This window comes from Mustela nivalis (assembly GCF_964662115.1).
Source record: "Mustela nivalis genome assembly, chromosome: 19".
NCBI classification, from domain to species: domain Eukaryota; kingdom Metazoa; phylum Chordata; class Mammalia; order Carnivora; family Mustelidae; genus Mustela; species Mustela nivalis.
Window position 1 is genome coordinate 4,719,593 of NC_139038.1, and position 19,865 is coordinate 4,739,457.

General features: G+C 46.0%; 1 protein-coding gene across 1 annotated transcript; it reads right to left on the reverse strand.

Annotated features, from left to right (window-relative positions):
* Positions 1-244: 244 nt before the first annotated feature.
* LOC309854756 (uncharacterized protein) lies at positions 245-19,226 on the reverse strand. The gene is made up of 5 exons (XM_082714214.1): positions 18,824-19,226; positions 16,614-16,670; positions 8,499-8,640; positions 8,107-8,202; positions 245-5,855 (listed from the first exon to the last, which is right to left on the reverse strand). The coding sequence occupies exons 2-5, from the start codon at positions 16,626-16,628 to the stop codon at positions 3,205-3,207; spliced, it is 2,904 nt and encodes a 967-aa protein (XP_082570340.1). The 5' UTR covers positions 16,629-16,670; positions 18,824-19,226; the 3' UTR covers positions 245-3,204.
* Positions 19,227-19,865: the final 639 nt, after the last annotated feature.

The window sequence follows — 19,865 nt, forward strand, 5'->3', positions numbered from 1 at the left end:
TTCGAGGGGAGCAAGGACCAGGGCACAGTCCCTGGAGCCTGCTCTTCCTCCCATGGGGACTCCAGCCGCCGAGCCTCGGCAGGAGCCCTGCAAATCCCCCCAGGAGTGGGAAGAGAAGGGTATTTTCTACACACAGCGCTGTCTGCAGCGGGACAAGCACCACCGCCTGCAAAGAGCCACACCCCTGCCCCTGCACACTCGATGAACATGTGTTCATTAAATCAGCCAAGCCCAAGACACATACTTTTTTATTTAAGGCAATTGTTCGGCTTTTTTATTGATGTGCAGATCAGTAACAACAGGCATCACTATATATGCCAAAAAAAACAGTGCTTTTCCAAAAACGGTTAGCATTGATCAGAGCTCTGTAAAGAAAAAGAGAGTGAACACCCATGTCCCAAGCACCACCCTCAGTGCTTGCTGAGATTTTTGCCCTATTTCCTGCTTCCTCTAATAATGCACATTCCTGTCCCAAACCATTTCCCAGCGGCAGAACCGACAGCCCACCTCTGTTCCGCATGGTGTCCTAGAGACTCGCACTCATAACCACCGTTATCACACTGAAGAAAACTGCTCGAATTCCCTAACATGATCCAATGCCATTCCACATTTCAGTTCCTCCAAAGGCCTCAGAAGTACTCACGTGGATGTCTTTTCGAGCTGAGTGGGGTTTGGATCCAGTCAAGGACCACACCCTGCATCTGGTCAGGTCTCGTAGTCTCTCTCGATGGAAGGAGCCCCCAGGCCCGACCTTTTCCTTCTAAAATGACATTGACTTTTGGAGGCACCAGGCCAACTGTCTTGGTGGATACCCACACATTCTGGATTTTGGTTTCCTCCACTGAAGCTGCTCTCTCATATCTGCTGTAAACCAATCACCTGACTAAACTCCTATGAAATACTTGGGCAAGAGCACACCCCCAGGTGACGTGTGGACCCCACCCCGCACCCTAACAGGAGGCACACGGTGTGGTGTCACCACTGCTGATGGCAAAAGGTGGGGGCAGTTAATCATTCCACTGTAAAGGTGTACCTTTTCTAGGGCCAGTGAAAAAGATGCCTGTGGGAGGTTCTCTGGCCCCGCACAGATCCCCAGTCCTTTACACCTACTGATGCTGACGTCACAGACGCCCTTTGCCTAGACACCCTAGGGGTTGCAAATTAATGATCTTTCAAATTCTATCATTCCTTCTACATTTATTAGCTAATACTTGTCTAGAACATGCAGCCTTCCCACAACTCTTACGAAATGGGCGGGGTGAAAATGCTTTCCTTCTCATTAAATAGAAAGGAGCTTGGGTAAGATTCTCCTACAACGGTGGAAATAAGCTCGTGCCCCTCTTTTTCCATATTGATGTGGACACAGATTTTTGTTTAATCAAATGTTGTGCAATCCATTACAGTTGTTCTGTTGGACCGTCAAACTACCTCAAATTTGGCGAGGGAGAAACCCTGCAAGGTAGCCTCTGGGACCACTGACGCGTCCCCATTAATCTCGAGGACTTCCTTGGTTTCTTGACCCAAGAGCTCCCAGCCTCACCCTGGACACTTAAAGGCTCGGACCTAGAACCAGCTGTTTCTCCAGGGAGTCCTGGCTCCTCAAGAGGGAAATGTTGGCACCGAGGCTGCACATCCGTGGGGCTGCCCCTGCTTCCAGACCCTCAGCGGACGAGCTCAGACATACACTTTTTAAAAATAATGTCTGATCAGTTCATACTTCTCATGGGGAGTTTTACATAAATTCTTTCATTTTTATGGTCATCTCTTCTTGTAAACTGGGAAGTGTGGTTCCTGGTAACATTAACAGTTTCTTTTTGCTTTATCTTACAACATACACAAACTAGATCTAAAATAACACCAATTATTACTAACAAAAAATGAGTGGTGTTTATAATTTTTTGCAAATCTTTGCCCTTAAACATACCATTAGGGATATATAGTCCTAACTCTGTATTCCGAAGTTTCCTGTAAGAATTGTTTTCTCTGTGTTGTTACCAATTTGACGTAAAGTTCATTTCTGTTTTCGATTTCAGAATGCCTTTATTTTCTGGTTTTGAATATATAAATCATTTATATTGTTCAAAAGTAAAAATGTCCTATGAAGGCGTAACCAAACCTTGCTTCCATCCCTGACTCCCCCCTGTTCACTCCTCCCTCCATAGGAATTCATTTTTCTTAGCTTGTCGTTTCTCCTTCTAGCCTTTCTCTTTGCAAAAACAAGCAACTGTGTGTGTAACTTACTTCCTCTCAACTTACACGGAAGGGAGCATGCCCTACGGTGGACAGTACTCCGTGATCCTCACTGAACAGTATGTTGGCGTATAGAATTTCAAAATTTGTCAAGCATGTCCCCTGTAATGCATTCTGTACTACAAACATACAGAAACACATGGGGGCCCTGTAGTGTGAGCAGTCTGTCATGGGAATTATTGAGCTGTGGGGAGACACTTCCTACCGACACCTATTTCAACACCTGCCACGTAAGCCAAACGTGCACGACGTGTCTATGCTGCACACAATATACCAAAGCCTCGATTCCTCAGGTGCACCTCTGGCGTCTGGTGCTGTGAGCGGCCGCCACCAAAGGCCTCGTGATCCCACAATGAGCACCGTTAGCGTCAGAGGTATCTTATGGCACATCTTCAACATCTTGTACCACATCCGAATCCGGACTTCTAGTGTTACAATATTTCCAAAGAAAATGTATCCACATTTCCCAAATTGATAGATTTTCCCTCAAGATTAATTCCTTTTTTATACAGAGTCTGATTTTTTTTTTCCTCAAAAGCTTTCATGCATGTAAAACACTGGTAACAGTTCCACTCGAATATCAATTACCTGATGATCCGTAAGCTGTGACTCTGTAAATGCTTTTATACTTCTGTGGCATTCTTTGTGGTTTGAGCCCTGTGACTGATTCCTCTGAGACATCTTCTCAGATTCATAGATGGACACTCACATACAGGATGTTCTTGGCTCTCTCCATGTGGGCTCTCTGGTATTTCATAAGATCTGACACAGAAATTTTCTGAGAGAGAGAGCCCACCTACCCCCACCCCATGTTGTGTCTTTCGATGCCAACTGAAGACTGAAGTTCCCCAAGAGTTCTTCACATTACTACAGTCCTAAGGTCTCTCCCACGGGTGCTCTTGGTGTTGACGAAATTCAACTTCACACAGGAGGGCTTTCCACATTTGCTGCACCTTAGGGTATCTCCCTTGTGTGAATTACCTGATGTTTCGTGAGAGTCGACTTCTTGCAGAATGACTTCCCACATTCGTTACATTCATAGGGCTTCTCCCCCGTGTGTGTGCGCTGATGAACCGTGAGGGTCGACTTCATACAGAAGGACTTCCCGCATCGCTTACATTCATAGGGTTTCTCCCCTGTATGAGTCCTCTGATGATTGATGAGGTTTGACTTCACATAAAAAGTCTTCCCACATTCCTTACATTCAAAGGGGTTCTTCCCTGTGTGAGTTCTCTGATGGACGGTGAGGTGTGATTTCATACAGAAAGATTTCTCACATTCATTACATTTATATGGTTTCTCTTCCGTGTGAGTTCTCTGATGTATGGTTAAGGCTGACTTGTAACAAAAAGATTTCCCACACTTGTTACATTCATGGGGCTTCTCCCCAGTGTGGGTTCTCTGGTGTTCAATGAGGTGTGACTTCTGGAAGAAGGTTTTTTTACATTCCTTACATTCATAGGGTTTCTCCCCCGTGTGTGTGCGCTGATGTTTCGTGAGATGTGACTTCTGGAAGAAGGTTTTCCCACATTCTTTACATTCATAAGGCTTTTCCCCTGTGTGTATTCTCTGGTGTTGACTGAGGGCTGACTTCATATAGAAGGATTTCCCACATTCATTACATTTATAGGGTTTCTCCCCTGTGTGAGTTCTCTGGTGTACCGTTAAAGTCGATTTATGGCGAAAGGTCTTCTGACATTCGTTACATTCATAGGGTTTCTCTTCTGAATGTGTCCTCTGATGGTCGGTGAGATTGGACTTCATAGAAAAGGCTTTCCCACATTCACTACATACGTGGGGTTTCTTTCCTGTGTGATTTCTCTGATGAATGTTAAGAAGTGACTTCACGTAGAATGACTTTTCACATTCGTTACATTTAAAGGGTTTCTCTCCAGTGTGAGTTCTCTGGTGTATGACCAGGGTGGATTTCATATGGAAGGCCTTCCCACATTCGTTACATGCGTGTGGTTTCTCCCCTGTGTGTGTCTTCTGGTGTTTAGTGAGGGCTGATTTTTTATAGAAGGACTTCTCACATTCATTGCATCCATAGGGTTTCTCCCCCGTGTGGGTTCTCTGGTGTACTATTAGGATCGAATTCATAGAGAAGGCTTTGCCACACTCATTACATTCATAAGGTTTCAAACCAGTGTGAATTTTCTGATGTTTAGTGAGGTTTGACTTCACACAGAAGGTTTTCCCACATTCATTACAGTCATAGGGTTTCTTCCCTGTGTGAGACACCTGATGGATAATTAAGGCAGATTTATAGCAGAAGGATTTCCCACAGTCGGTGCATTTAAAGGGTTTCTCTTCTGTATGCTTCCCCTGATGTACGTGCAGGGCTGACTTATAGTAGAAGGATTTACCGCACTCATTACATACATAGGGTCTCTCCCCCGTGTGTGTTCTCTGATGGTCAGCAAACTGTGACTTCTGTAAGAAAGTTTTCCCACATTCATTACATTTGAAAGGTTTCTCTCCTGTATGTGTTTTCTGATGTTTAGTTAAGTTTGATTTCACACAGAAGGATTTCCCACACTCCGTACACTCATAGGGCTTCTCCCCTGTATGAGTCCTCTGATGATGGTTCAAGTTTGATTTGGCATAAAAGGATTTCCCACACTCGGTGCATTGATAGGGCTTCTCTCCTGTGTGAATTCTCTGATGGACTTTGAGGGCTGAGCTATGACGGAAAGACTTCCTGCACTCGTTACACACATAAAACTTCCCTTCTGACTGTGTTCTCTGCTGATCGGCAAGGCCTGACGGCACAGGGGCTTCGCTGTAGTCACTGAGTTTCTCTCCTGCCTGAGATTGCAGAGGGTCTGTGAGCTGTGATTTCTGAAGGGTTTTTCCAGATATATTACTTCCACGGAGTTTCTCTCTTGTGTGTGTCTTCTGGTGCTGAGTCACGTGGGCCTCCTGGTCGAAAGATTTCTGGCAGTGACTACATTCAAAGGTTTTCTCTCCTGTGTGAGTTTCGGGAGGTTGAGTGTCATGGGACTTCTTGCTGAAATTAGTCTCGTTGTCATTACATTCCACGTTAACTTTATGATGTTTTAGGAGGGTTGACTTCCGGCACTCATCAACCTCACAGCGGTTCTTCCTTGTGTGAGTTTCCTGAAGGACTTCAAGGGCTGACTCATCTCTGGTATTTCGTCCCTGTTCCTTAGAATCACAGGATTGCTCTTCTGTTTGAGCCCTCGTAGGTGTAATGACAGCTGCCTTATTAAGAAAGATCTCTCCACATTCATTATTTTCAAAAAGTGGCCCCAAAGTTTGAATTTTCTGTTGTTCAGTACAGCCCTCAATAGGACTTGGGGATTTCCCACCTAGGTTCTGTTCGCCAGACTTTTTTCCAGTATGAGTATTTCCTTGGTTATTACCAGATAGTAACTTCCCACATGCATTAATTTCATCAGAGTTCTTACCTGAATAATTGTTATTACTAAAAATTGATTCTGAAACATTTTTCAAACGTTTTCCACGAGAGACATCCTGACAGGGTGTTTCTCTGAAAACATTCTCTCTGTTCTTAGTCAGTGAATTTTTGCTGATGAGTGAAACTCGCCACAAATGTTTGTCTTGGTCTTGCTGGTTTCTGTCTGTAAGGTCATAAAGAAGAAAAATTAAGTGTACTTCAAAAATGTTAACACATTTCCTATGATTATCAAAATCAAGATAATCAAAATATCTATCATCATATTCAGTTAACCCAGGTAAACTGTGTGTGGTTAGAACAATCAACATCTACTCTCCATAACTTTCCACTGTACTTATTGTACTAGTAACCACAGTCACCCTGCTGCACATCACATCCCCAGAACCTGAAGTCAGTCATTTTTAAGAGGAGAAAAAAAAAATCAAGCTGATTTCAGGCATCCGTAATAGAATTCAGTGCTAAAAGCAGTGAAGAAAGAATTACAAAATCCTTAAACACTAAAAGTAAATCCCAATAATTTTATATGTAGACAAAACGATCCTCAGTTGAAGTAACACCAGGAAGTCTGTATTTGTAAGAATGCAGGGAAGTACTGTTCTCATGAATTCTTAAGAACCTACTAGCAAATGAACTTTGGTCAAGAAATGGTGAAATGTAATACACCAGAAGACTGCTTTTGAGAACTGATCTGCTTACCAAGTCTAGAACTAAAGCAGGGACTGGCTATCCGAATAGAACTAAAATCTAAAGGACTTCAGGTTTTAGAATTAGTAGATGTTAAATTTTAAACTTCCCCCAAACATCTCCTGCCCAGTCTGCCACATCGGTAAATACCGCCCACCCCTAACCCTTACCCTTGCCCCTCTCTCAAAGGCCACCTTGGACTCAGTGGCAGACCCGCTTCTCCACACGGTGCAGCCCCGCCTCCTCACACGCACCAGCTCGGAACTCTAAGCCCCCATCACAGCTTACCTGAACCACGGCAAGCAGGTCTGCTCTGCTGAGAACCGAAACCATCCACACCCACACAGCCCAGTCCCTACATTAACCTGACCAGTATTCTGTCTTCAGAACAGGACTGTACTACTCTGGGACACTTGCCCGGGAAGCTAAGAGTTGCAAGCAATTTGACTGTTCAGTTCAGAATCTTGCCCCCAAACCTTTTAAACAAACTGTTCAACATTCCAATTAATAATAAACTTATTCTCCAAGACCCTTCAATCCTTGTTGTGTCCACACATCCACACATCCTAAACTATATTATGGTCCTTACTCAATGGTTATCAAGTTCCTATGTTAAAAATGTACCTGAAACCATGCCCTCAAATGCAATAAATAACCTGATTTTGTTCAACTTCCTCCATGGCACTACTGAGACTATCAGCATGAACAATAAATTGAAATCTGCCAGATCAGTAGGTAACTGGCATTGCGCTGGGGGAAGCAGCCCTGCATTCCGTCTCTGTTTCTACTTTCGTCAACCACCCTCACGCTCATCTCTGATTTTCTCTGGGCAGTAGCCAGAGAAATTCTTTTAAAACACTGTTTTGTAGAAATCCATGAACAGTTGTCCCTCTCACCTAAAGCAGAATCAAAGCCCTTAGCTTGTCCTGTAAGGCATCCTCCTCTGGGCTCTGGCTACCTCTCCAAAGTCAGCCCCTACCAATGTCCCTCTCAGCACCCCTACAGCCATGATGGCCCCCTGCCATTCCCAGAGCTCTTCCAACCAACAGCTACCACAAGAGCATGGCCTGGCTCTTCCTTCTCCCTGGAAAACCCAGTATCCCGCTCTAATGTGGACCTCATCAAAAAGGCATTCTCTGGCCACCTTTTAAAAGGGCACACCCCACAATCTCCTTTTAGCCTGCTTTAATTCTCTTCATGGATCTTGTCACCACTTGAGCGGTAATTTTTTTTCGTTTACATCTATCTTCTCCTGCTCGCTTGTAAGCTCTAAGAGCTCAGGAACATTGTTAGTTCACCAGCATATCTCCAGCATCAGGAACACGAGTGGCATGCAGGAGGAACATCTGCAGGACAGAAGGATGGATGGATGGATGGACGGACAGACGGACAGATGGATGGATGGATGGCCAGAGGGAAAAATAAAGAGGAAACAGTCCATGAAATGGAGGAAGAAGAATACTAGAGAAGGAAACCAAAGACAAAGGTCTAAGGCGAAGAAGGCAGGGTTCCACACCGGCCATCAGGCAGAAGAGGGCAACACGGTATTTACAAGTGACAGACAGGGGTGACTTGGGTGACTGGAGGTCTGCCAGCTCACTGCTCAGCTACTTCCAAAGGTCTGAGGGCCCAAAATTGAATTACAGAGACACACACACCAACCTCAGAACCGACCCCCCTGGGACCTGATTTCTGTCGGGTTCTTCTTTCCGCCGCAACGACTAACTCACCTTGATCACCCTGGTCTGGGATCTCTGCGTCTGAGGGCCACAGCTCCTCGCCTTGCTCCAGCCTGAAGATCACCTCTGGTTTGGCGAGGTGACACCCTGCAAGTGGAATACAGGGTAAAACTCGTCACAGCTGCTTCGACATAAGGCCCCTGGAGGACGAGGAAGGTGCAACTTCAGGAGCCACGTGATAAAGATGCCCGTGTGCACCTTGCATTAGGGAGGCAAGAACACAGCGTCCTTTCTGTGCCCGATGGGAACATCTCTGACCCATGAGATCATGAGATACACACACAGTATCATTCAACACTCCTTCAGGGGCCCACAAACTCTGGCAGCTACGAAGGAAGAAAGGAAATGCGTGCTGTGAGACGGGACACAGGGAACACCCTCACCCACTGAGACCAGGTGACTGTAGTTCTCCAACATCACGTCCCGATACAGTGTCCTCTGTGTGCCCGTCAATTGTGACCACTCGTCCCGGGTAAAGTCCACAGTCACATCCCTGAATGACACGGATCCCTGACCAGCACATTTCTGTTCAAGCCAAAGAGAGCAGCATTGTGTGACATGAAACAGACAAGTGGGAGACAAGTATTAACATGTTTACTTTGCAAGTTTACCATAAAAGTGTATATGTGGCCTATTGTATTTTTTAAAATATTTTATTTATTTATTTGACAGAGAGAGAGCGATCACAAGTTGGCAGAAAGGCAGGCAGAGAGAGGGGGGAAGCAGGCTCCCCGCTGAGCAGAGAGCCCAATGCGGGGGTCGATCCCAGGACCCTGAGATCATGACCTGAGCTGAAGGCAGAGGCTTAACCCACTGAGCTACCCAGGCGCCTCTATGTGGCCTATTCTATAATGTCTTTTGTTTTTACTTTGTGGATAAACTGAACATGATGGGAAAACCCAGAAAACCCAGTATTAGCTTATTAATTCAAACAAAAAAACTGAAGTTCTTACTGTGTTTCTGAAACTGTCTTACTCTGCAAGGAATATTAAGCTAAATAAACCCTGTTCTTTTTTCCTGCCCTTAAAGAGCCTAAGCCTTTTTCTTTTTTTTAAGATTTATTTGAAAGAGCGTGTGAGTTGGGGGGAGGGGTAGAGGGCAAGGGAGAGAAGCAGGCTCCCCGCTGAGCACAGAGCCCATCAGAGGGCTCGAGCCCAGGCCCCCGAGATCATGACCTGAGCCAAAATCAAACATCAGACACTCAACTAACTGAGCCACCGAAGCTTAGCCCCAGGAGCTTCAGTCTTAATAAGGAGACAAATCAGATTTATGAACACTTATGCTGTAATAAGGTACTGTGCGAGCTGTGCTAGAATCATTTACAGAGAGTATTAAGTAATGGCAGAAAATGGGGTTCTGTTTTGTATTGTCAAGTTGGGCTTCACGAAGCCGGAGATCGTCATTAATGTGGCACCGTGACGTGAGCAGGGCCAAGTAGTCAGGAGACACACCCAGAAGTGTGACAGACAGTGTGTAGGGCTATAAGATGATAGAGATTTGCCAAGGTGTCCTGGGATACTACACAGCAAGTCTGGGTTCATTCCTATACTGTAGTGTCTCCAGAATAATTCACCCTCACCCTAGGAATAAAGTTTGAGCATCTCCCAATTTATTTACTTCTTAACGGATAATGTATACAGACTGCCTGTCCACACAATAATGATAAACTTAATTTGGTTTTTTTTTTCCTGGCTAAAAGTTAAATAAGACAACCCACTGTTTCCTTTCTGCCAAAGCATCCTGGGCCCTCGGCAGGCAGCAGGTGTGACCCTGAGGATAAGGAGGAACCACAAAGGACTTGAAAGCCATCACCCTTACAGCTCTCAAATCAATAACCTGACTTTACAACTTAAAGAACCAGAAAAACAAGAAAATTAAACCCAAACCCACCTGCTGGAAGGAAATAAGATTAGAGCAGAAATAAACAAGAGATAAAAACAACAGGTAAAATGAAAACAAAAGCCAGTTGTTTGAAGAGATGAACAGAACAAATTTTTGCCTAAATGGAGTAAGGAAAAAAAGAGGACTTCAGGAGTCAGAAATGAAAATAGGAACATTTCTACCAGTTCTGCTGAAATAAAAAGGTTTATAAGAGTAGTACGAACCACTGCATGCCAACAATTTGGGTAACCAAGAGGTAATGGAGAAAATTCTAGAAACACAAAACCCAGTCAAGGCTCAATCAGGATGAAAACAGAAGGTCTGAACAGAACTGCAACTAGTAAGGACACTGGGTCAGTACTGAGGACTATCCCAACAAATACAGTCCTGGACCTCATGGCTTCGCTGTATCATTCTACCAACATTTTATTTTTTTTTTATTTTTATTTTTTTCTACCAACATTTTAAAGAGGAGCGAATACCAATCCTCCTCAGACTTTTCCAGAAAATTGAAGGGGAGTGAATACTTCCTAACTCATTGTGTGAGGCCAGCATCACCCTCATACCAATGCCAGAAAAAGACACTGAGAGAAACCTACAGACCATTATCCCTTATGAACACTGCTATAAAAATCCTCAACAAAATACTAGCAAACCAAATTCGGCAGCATAATAATAAAAGGACTACCAGCTTTGGCCAAGTGTGGTTTATTCCTGGAGCGTGAGGATGGCTCCAAATATGAAAATCGATCAACACAACACACCATACGTTAAGGGAATGAGGGGGAAAAACACACAACTGGCGTGGAAGAAGCATCTGAGAAAATCCAACACTCGTTCTTCACGATAAAAAGACTCAAGAAGGGGCGCCTGGGTGGCTCAGTGGGTTAAAGCCTCTGCCTTCGGCTCAGATCATGATCCCAGGGTCCTGGGATAGAGCCCCGCATTGGGCTCTCTGCTCAGCGGGGAGCCTGCTTCCTCCTCTCTCTCTCTCTCTGCCTACCTGTGATCTCTGTCTGTCAAATAAATAAATAAAATCTTAAAAAAAAAAAAGACTCAAGAAAATAGGGGTAGCAGGAACCCCCCTCAACATAATAAAAGTCATACATGGAAAAACCCACAGCAAACATCACACTTATTGGTGGAAGCAGAAAGTTATTCCTCTAGAATCAGGAAAAAGACAAGGATGCCCACTTATGCCTCTTCTGTTCAATCTAGTACTGGAAATTTTAGCCACAAGAATTACGAGAGAGAGACAGGAGGAGAGAAGGAAGGAAGGAAATGAAACAAAACATTCAAATCAGAAAGAAGTAGTAAAATTATATCTATTTGCAAATGGTATGATGGTGTATGTAGAAAACCCTGGAGAGTACACACAAAAAATGTTAGAGTTGATAAGTGAATTCAGCAAAGTAGGAGGAAGGATAGAAATCAACACACAGGAAGTGGCTGCATTTCTGTACACGAACAACAATTTGAAAAGGAAGTTATAAAAACAATCCCATTTACAATCACGCCAAACGAATAAAATACTTAGGAATGAACAAAGGAGGTGAAAAATCGCACAAGGAACACCACAGAACACTGCTTAAAGAAATTAAAGACCTAACTAGGTGGGACACTGTCCACATTCATGGGTTGGAGGACTTAATATTATGAAGATGCTGACACTACGCACAGTGATCTACAGAATCAACGCAATCTCTCTCAAAATCCCAGTGATGTCTTTTACAGAAATAGAAAAACTCCTCTTAAAATTCACATGGAATGTCAAAGGGAGATTCTTTGCCCAAGGAAATGCCCAAAACAACCTCGAAAAAGAAGAGCTGGAGGACTCATACTCCCTAGTTACAAAACTCAATACGAAGTGACAAAAATCAAAACAGTGTGGCACAGGAATATAGACAGACACCCAGACTCAGGGAATAGAGAGCCCAGAATTAGACCCCCGCATTTGTGGCCAGATAATTTTTTATAAGGGTGCCAAGACCATTCCATGGGTAAAAGACAGTCTTTTCAACAAACAGCACTGGGAATATTGGGTATCCACAGGCAAAGAATGAAACTGGGCTCCTATTTAACACCACATACAAACATTAACTTAAGTGGATCAAAGACCTAAATGTACTATTTTAAACTATAAAACTCTTAGAAAAAACATAAGGCAAAATCTTCATGACACTAGATCTGGCTATAATTCATTGGATATGATGCACAGGCCACAGAAGGGAAAAAAACCAAAGTGGACTTTCTGAAAATTAAGAATTTTGTGCATCAAAAGACGCTGTCAACAGAGTAAAATGCAACGCACAGAACGGGATAAAATATTTGCAAGTCATCTATCTGATAAGGCATTAATTCCCAGAATATATAGAGGGCTCTAAACACGCACACACACATACACACACACACACACACACCACAAACATCCAATTCAAAAATGGTCAAAATTCTTCATCAGATATTTTTCCACAGAAGACACAAAAATGGCCAATAAACACATAAGAACACGCTCAACATCACTGATCATTAGGGAAATGCAAATTAAAACTACAATGAGATACCGCCTCATACCCATTAGGACAGCTACTATAAAACACACGTGCGCACACACACAAAACACACACTTGAGAGGATGTGAAGAAATGCTGGTGGGGACGTGGAATGGTACAACCAGTACGGAAGGGCATGGCAGTTCTTAAAAAGTGAAAAACAGATTTATCATATGACCCAGTAATTCTACTTTGGGTTCTATACTCCAAAGAACTGAAAACATGGTCTTAAAGGCATATCTGTACTTCCGTATTTACAGCAGCATTATTCACAATAGCTAAAATGTGGAAGCAACCCTAGTGCTCATCAACAGACAAATGGAGAAGCAAACGTGGTATGTACATAAGATCGAGTGTTATTCAGTCAGAGAAAAGGAATGACGTTCTGACACTTGCTACAATATAGATGAACCTTCAAGATGTTACGCATAAGAGAATATCATACAGACAGAGCAGAATGGTGGTTGCTCGGGACAAGAAAGGAGGAATAGAGGGTTATTACTCAATGGGCACAGAGCTTCAGTTTTATAAGATTCTAAAAGACCTACAGGAACAGATGGTGATGGTTGCACATTATGAACGTATTACCACCACCAAACTGTACCCTTAAAATAATTAAAATGGTAAATTTTCTATGCCACAAGAAAAAAAACTGGGAAAAAATTGTTCCTTAAAGAATGAACCCATCAAACTACATGGCTGGAAAGATATACCATGATAATACTGATCAAAAGAAAGCAGGGGCCTATCTTACTTTCAGACAGAGCCGACTTCAAAGAAAAGCTATCAAGGATAAAGAGAGGCTTTCATAATGAAGAAAGTGTCAACTCTCCAAGAAGATATAATAATCCTTAACAGATATGTGCTTCTCCTCTGCTCAGCAGGGAGCCTGCTTCCCCTTCTCTCTCTGCCTACTTGTGATCTCTGTCTGTCAAATAAATAAATAAAATCTTTAAAAAAAAAAGAAGAAGAAGAAGAAGAAGAAATACAAAATCTATGTCTACATCTATCAAGGAACATGAGTCAATAGTTATTAATCTTGGGGCATCTGCGTGGCTCAGTTAGTTAAGCCTTGGCTTGGGTCATGATTCCAATGTCCTGGGATCAAGACCGATGTCAGCAGTGGAGAGTGTGCTTCTCCCTCTCCCTCTGCCTGCCGTTCTGCCTGCTTGTGCTGTCAAATAAATAAATAAATAGTATCTTTAAAAATAAATAAATAGGGGGGTGCCTGGGTGGCTCAGTGAGTTAAGCCCCTGCCTTCAGCTCAGGTCATGATCTCGGGGTCCCTGGATTGAGCCCCGCATCGGGATCTCTGCTCAGCAGGGAGCCTGCTTCCCTTCCTCTCTCTCTGCCTGCCTCTTTGCCTGCATGTGATCTCTGTCCAATAAATAAATAAAATCTTTAAAAATAAACAAACAGGGACGCCTGGGTGGCTCAGTTGGTTAAGCAGCTGCCTTTGGCTCAGGTCATGATCCCAGCGTCCTGGGATCAAGTCCCACATCGGGCTCCTTGCTCCGCAGGGAGCCTGCTTCTCCCTCTGACTCTGCCTTCCACTGTGTCTGCCTGTGCTCGCTCTCGCTCGCTCTCTCTCTGACAAATAAATAAATCTTTAAAAAATAAATAAATAAATAAACAAACAAATAAAATAATTAATAATCTTCCAAAACAGAAAGCACCAGGCTTAGATTGGTTCATTGGTAAAAATCCTACCGAACACTTAAGGAAGAAATTATAATACCTCTCTACAATCTCCTCTAGAAGACAGACACAAAAGGGAACAGTTCCTGTTTCATTCTATGTGGCCATCCTTACCCTAATACCAAAATAAGATAGACATCCTAAGAAAAGAAAACTACAGACCAGTATCTTCCATCAACAGAGAAGCAAAAATCCTCAACAAAATCTTAGCAAAATGAAACCAATAACACATAAAATTATACATCACAACCAAGCCACCCAGGTACCCCCTATATGTCTGTTACTTTACCACTACCCAGGCGCCCTATGAATTTACTTTAAACAGAGAGAAAGCACGCTTATGTGAGGGGGGTAGGGGCAGAGGAAAACAATCTTCAAGCAGACTCCCCGCCGAGCACTGAACCCGAGAGGGGGCTCGATCCCACAACCCCCAAGATCATGACCCGAGCCGAAACCAAGAGTCAGATACTCAACCCACCAGGCCACCCAAGCACCTCAGAATAGCATTTCAGGTTAATTACTCAGGAGGACAGATGTAATCTGGGGGACGAAGAAGCAAGCAGCTCTTCCAACAGTCCAGGGAAGAGAAAATTAAGCTCTGAAAGGGGAGAAAGAATTCAGTAGGAAGAACAGGTTTAAGAACTGTTGCCATCTGAAAAGTAGTAAAACTGAGATGCACACGTGTTAATGTAAGGGAGCGAAGGCTTCAGGATGAATGCCATTCCAGGGCTTCCTTTACCTGTGCCCCGCAGAAGGCCCACCACCCGACAGGGGATGGGCAGGCGAGATTAGATGGGAAATGGGGGAGGCTGCAAACCATCACTTTAACTTCGGAACGTGGAAAACAGAGGAGACTTCGGCCACCGGCGCGGAGAAGGGCACGTGAGGGGAGAGCCCAGGCTAACACTTGGTACCACCACCACAGCGGGCAGGAAACAGAAAGGACCGGCAGAGTAACAGGAGGAGGGAGCAAAGGATGGGAATTTGGGGAAAAGCCGTGAGAATGGGTCTAAGAGGAGGAGGGTGCCATGAGAGAGACAAAGAAATCAGAGCAGGGAAAAAGCCAGAACATGCCACAAAATGCCATAGAAAGAGGCCTTTCTAGAAGGTCAAAGTGGGTTAACTGCCACATGCAGCCGAATGTTCTAGTAAAGTAAGGTCTGGAAAACACCCGCTGGCATCCACGGCAGAGACATGACTGCTAAGTTTTATCAGGACATATTTAGGCAAGTAATGCAGAAGAAGTGAGGATACCCCCAGTGCACTGAAATGCGAACGGGTAGGCAGATCCTTGTACTTGAACGCTCACAGCAACACTATTCTCAAGGGCCAAAAGATGGAAACAACCCGAAGTGTCCATGAACACACGAACGGATGAGCAGAAGGTGATACATCCGTAAAACGAAAGATTACGCAGACACCGCAAGGAAGGAAGTTCTGATACACGCTACGACAGGGATGAACCCTGAAAATGTTACATGAAGGGAAAGAAGCCAGACACAAAAGGACAGAGACTGTGCGATTCCATGTATATAAAATACCCAGAATAGAGAAATTCCGAGAGACAGGAAGATTTGGTTACTGGGGCTGGGAGGACCGCGAGTTACTTACTGGCCAAGGATTACAGAGATTTGTCTGGGCAGCCAAGAAAGTTACGAAAATAGGAGTAACGGTTGCACAACACTGTGAAAGTAATTCACGCCACTGAGCTGTACACTTCTGGTCAAACGGTTAAAATGATGAATTTTGTTATATATACTTTATCAAAATGAAAGAAACATGACCTAAGAGTGCACAAGCATTTGCCAAAAACGGAGTTGGACCCATCTGCCGTCCAACTGTTTGAGGAGCTCAGAAGAAGCCATCCCTTTCTTTCATGCCTCCAGAGAGCCTGAGGGTTTTGTCCCTAGATCAGAGCGGACGTTCAGGAAGCTCTCCGGAGTCCAGCAGCACTTTGGTCCCTAATAAAACCTGAGGTCTGACCTCTACCTCCAGTGAAGAATGATTATAGGCACACAGGGGTGACCAGAAGGCTCTTCACCACCTGAAGAACTTCAAAGTTTTTTCCCAGACTCCAGGGTCACTAAGTCTTTCGTCCCAGGAGTAACTGGCTGGTTCCTCTCTGTGGTCACTGAAAATCCTATGTAGATCAGGAAGCTCAAAGACAAACGTGAGGCTCACCTGTGACGATGGAACAGTCACATGACTCACAGCCACCATCGCAGGTTACAAAGGGACCACTCACTCTTTATTTACCCAGAAGCAGCTTTTTATCTATTCTGACTTTTCTACTTTATGAACACACTTACAAAAACCACAAAATCTGCTGGAAAATGAAATACGCAATAAAGAAAAGAAACCACTCACCTGGGATTTGTTCATTTTCTGCTGTTCTGGGTAGAATGTCAAACGCTGGGAAGGCACCTGTAAGAGGAGGAAAGCCCACCAGGGTAATGAGAGCCAGCCGGCCCCGTAGCTCCCTGGTTCCCATAGAAACTTCTACACACCAGCTGGCCAACCTCTGATCCTGGAAAAGAGAAGGAAGGTAACATCCGTCCCCCTTTGACTCCTTAAACCTGCAGTTTCCTACTGCTTTAACTATGTCCCCCTCCCACTAACACAGAAACGTTTAAAATAAAACTTTATTATTGGAGGATTTTGCGAGAGTGTGTGCGTGTGCACGTGTGGGGGCGAGCAGAGGCAGAGGACCAAGCAGACTCCATCCTGTGTGCAGAGCCTGACAAGGGGCTCTATCCTATGACCCCGAGATCATGACCTGAGCGGAAATCAAGAGTCAGATGCCCAACAAACTGAGCCACCCAGGTGCCCCTTAAAACAGAACTATTTAAGCAAATGCTGGCATGTCAAAATATGAAATACAATGTCTTCATTTAAACTGATCTTGTAGGGCGCCTGAGTGGCTCAGCTGGTTGAACTACCGACTAGAGTTTGGCTGGGATCCTGATCATGGGCTCCATGAAGAGTGTGGAGACTGCTTGGGATTCTCTTTCTCTCCCTCTGCCCCTCCCCCCACCACTTGCGCACCAATGCTCTAAATAAATGTAAAATCAGGGACACCTGGGTGGCTCATTTGGGTAAGCATCTGCCTTGGCTCAGGTCAGGATCCCAGGGAGCCAACTTCTTCCTCTGCCTGCCCCTCCCTCTCTCTCTGGCTCTCGCTCTCTCACTCTATCTCTGGCAAATAACCCAATAAAGTAAATAAATAACAAATAAGTAAATTTTAAAAACAACAACAAAAAAGTGATGTTACAGGGGAAAGCAAACCCTAAAGGCTATTTTGTGTATCTGATTTACTAACAATAACATTCACTCCAAGTCCAAGAATCCTCAAAGCTTTGGGAAAAGGGATACATACCTTAAATGTAAATCTTTGAAGAAACTGTTTCTTCTAATTCGATTGGTGTTTCTCAAAAGCATCTTTTTTTTTTTTTAAAGATTTTATTTACTTACTTGACAGAAATCACAAGCAGGCAGATAGACAGGCAGAGAGAGAGGGGGAAGCAGGTTCCCCGCTGAGCAGAGAGCCCCATGCAGGGCTCCACCCCAAGACCCCGGGATCATGACCCCAGCCAAAGGCAGAGGCCTCAACCCACTGGGCCACCCAGGGGACACCTCAAAAGCATCTTTTAAGAGGAAACTTATCTTGATGTGATTGTGTGGACAGGACTGAGCCAGGAGTCAGGGACTCTGGCTTCTATTCACCTTTTTATGGATCTTAGACAAGTCATTTTCCCTTTCAGGTTCTTTTTCCCTCTTGCACCAAATGAGACAGAAACAGAAAACCCCAGCAAACCCTCCCTGAACTACTACTCCTGACCCTGTAAGATCAAGATCTGCTGTGGAAAGACCCTGGAAGACCCAAGTACACATCTCCAGATGCCTGACCTGGTGACAGGTCACGGTTAGAAAGCGGCCCACCTTCCGGAAAGAATCAGTGGAGAATGAAGGGAGGGAAGAGTGCTCTTGACGGTAGAGCTGAAAACAAAAGCTTCCCAGCTGTGGAGCCAACTAGGTGACATTTCTCAGAGAGTCCGTCCCCTGCCACCACTTGGCCCCAGCTCCCTTCTCCTGAAGGTGGTGAAATCACTCGGGGCCCCCTATGCTCTTTTTCTGCCTTTCTTCTGCCTCTGGTCCGAAGCTCTGCACAGGGCTCCTCCCGGTGAGATTCCTGCTCCCGGAGCCCGCCCCTTCCTGCCTCAGTAGACCTGCTCTGCTCCGGGAGAACCTAAGGAAGAAACTCCCTCCAGCAGAAGCTTCATCAGAGGCCCCAGACCCGTCTCCCCGAGAACACACGGCCCCTCTCAGGGAACGCAAAGCAGGGGGACCGAGGAAAAAGGCGGGCTGGCCGCGGAGAAGCGCTCTCAGGCCCTGGACAGCGCAGATGCGGGGGCGGGGGGCCGCCCGGGGGTGGGGCACACGGCGGGGAGGCCCCGCTGCTCCCGCGCGCCCCGCATTCTGCACCGACCCAGGGAGTCACACCGCCCAGGCGAGCCGGGCAACACATTCCGGTCACCGATGTACGGCATGCAGGGGGCGGCACCCGGTCCCAGTCCTACCTCGGCGACCCCCGGCCGGTGGCAGCCGGCGCTCAGTCCTCGCGGCCGCGCACGGGCCCCTTCGGCACCTACGAGGACGGAGACCCCGCGGGGGGCGCTGCCAGCCCCCAAAACGCGGCCCTTCCTGCGCGTTCGCTCGGACGCCCCAGGGGCGCCCCCATTCTGGGTGGACGCGGGCCCCACCGGGGGGAGGGAGTAGGCGACCTGAGCGGGCCGGGGTCTGCCGCCCCCCGTCCCCACGCTCCGCGCTGCAGCCTCGGACGGCCGGCGCGGACCAGGGCCAGAACCTGCGCGACCCGCCGCCCGCCTCCCGCGTCCGCCACCTCGCAGGTGCCGGGTAGGCCCGAGACCCCCAGATAGCGCCGCGGCGGAAAGACGCGCGCCTGCGCACTGAGCCCTTCGCCAGCCTGGCCGCGCGCGCGCCGCGAGCCCCGCGGGAGGCTCCGCCCATGTGCGGGGCGGGACCTGCGCGGACACGCCCCTCCCCAATTTCACCGCGACTCCATATACTCCACCCCGTCCCCAGGTCACCCCACCGCCACCCCTTCAGGCGCCCACATCACCCCGCGTCCCGCTCGTGTTCCCAAACCCAGCTCCGAGGCCTCTCCTGCCAGGCGGTGAGGGGGGGGGCCTCTTCAAAGCCGCCCCACGAGGCAGATTCCGGAGCACAGATGAAAAGTTTGAGCCAAATTAGGTCTTGCGATCGATTGATTGCCCAGCCAGGCAATTTTTAAAAGATGTGAATGAAAACGAAATAAAGGGGGGGGAATGACAAACATTTCAGATAAAATACAGAAAAATCGAAGTTAAGTCAAAACGCATAGAAACGAGAAGAAAAAAGGGGTTCGCACCTTCTCCCAGAGGTGACCGTACGGAGCCGTTAGGTGCGCATCCTTCCGACAGTTTTACCATAAAGAGGAAATTAAAAAGGATCGTGAGAGGCCAGAGCACAGGCCGAGGACACTGTCACTCTGTTCCAAAGGGTGAGGGGCCTTTGGGATTGGTAGGAGACTGGAGTTTGCCATACATTGCCAGCTCAACC

Coding starts and splice junctions, on each gene's coding strand:
- LOC309854756 (XM_082714214.1), bottom strand. Junction 8,203..8,498: donor CAGTCACCTGGTCTCAGTGG/GTGAGGGTGTTC, acceptor TTCCACTTGCAG/GGTGTCACCTCGCCAAACCA. Junction 5,856..8,106: donor CCCAGACCAGGGTGATCAAG/GTGAGTTAGTCG, acceptor ATGACCTTACAG/ACAGAAACCAGCAAGACCAA.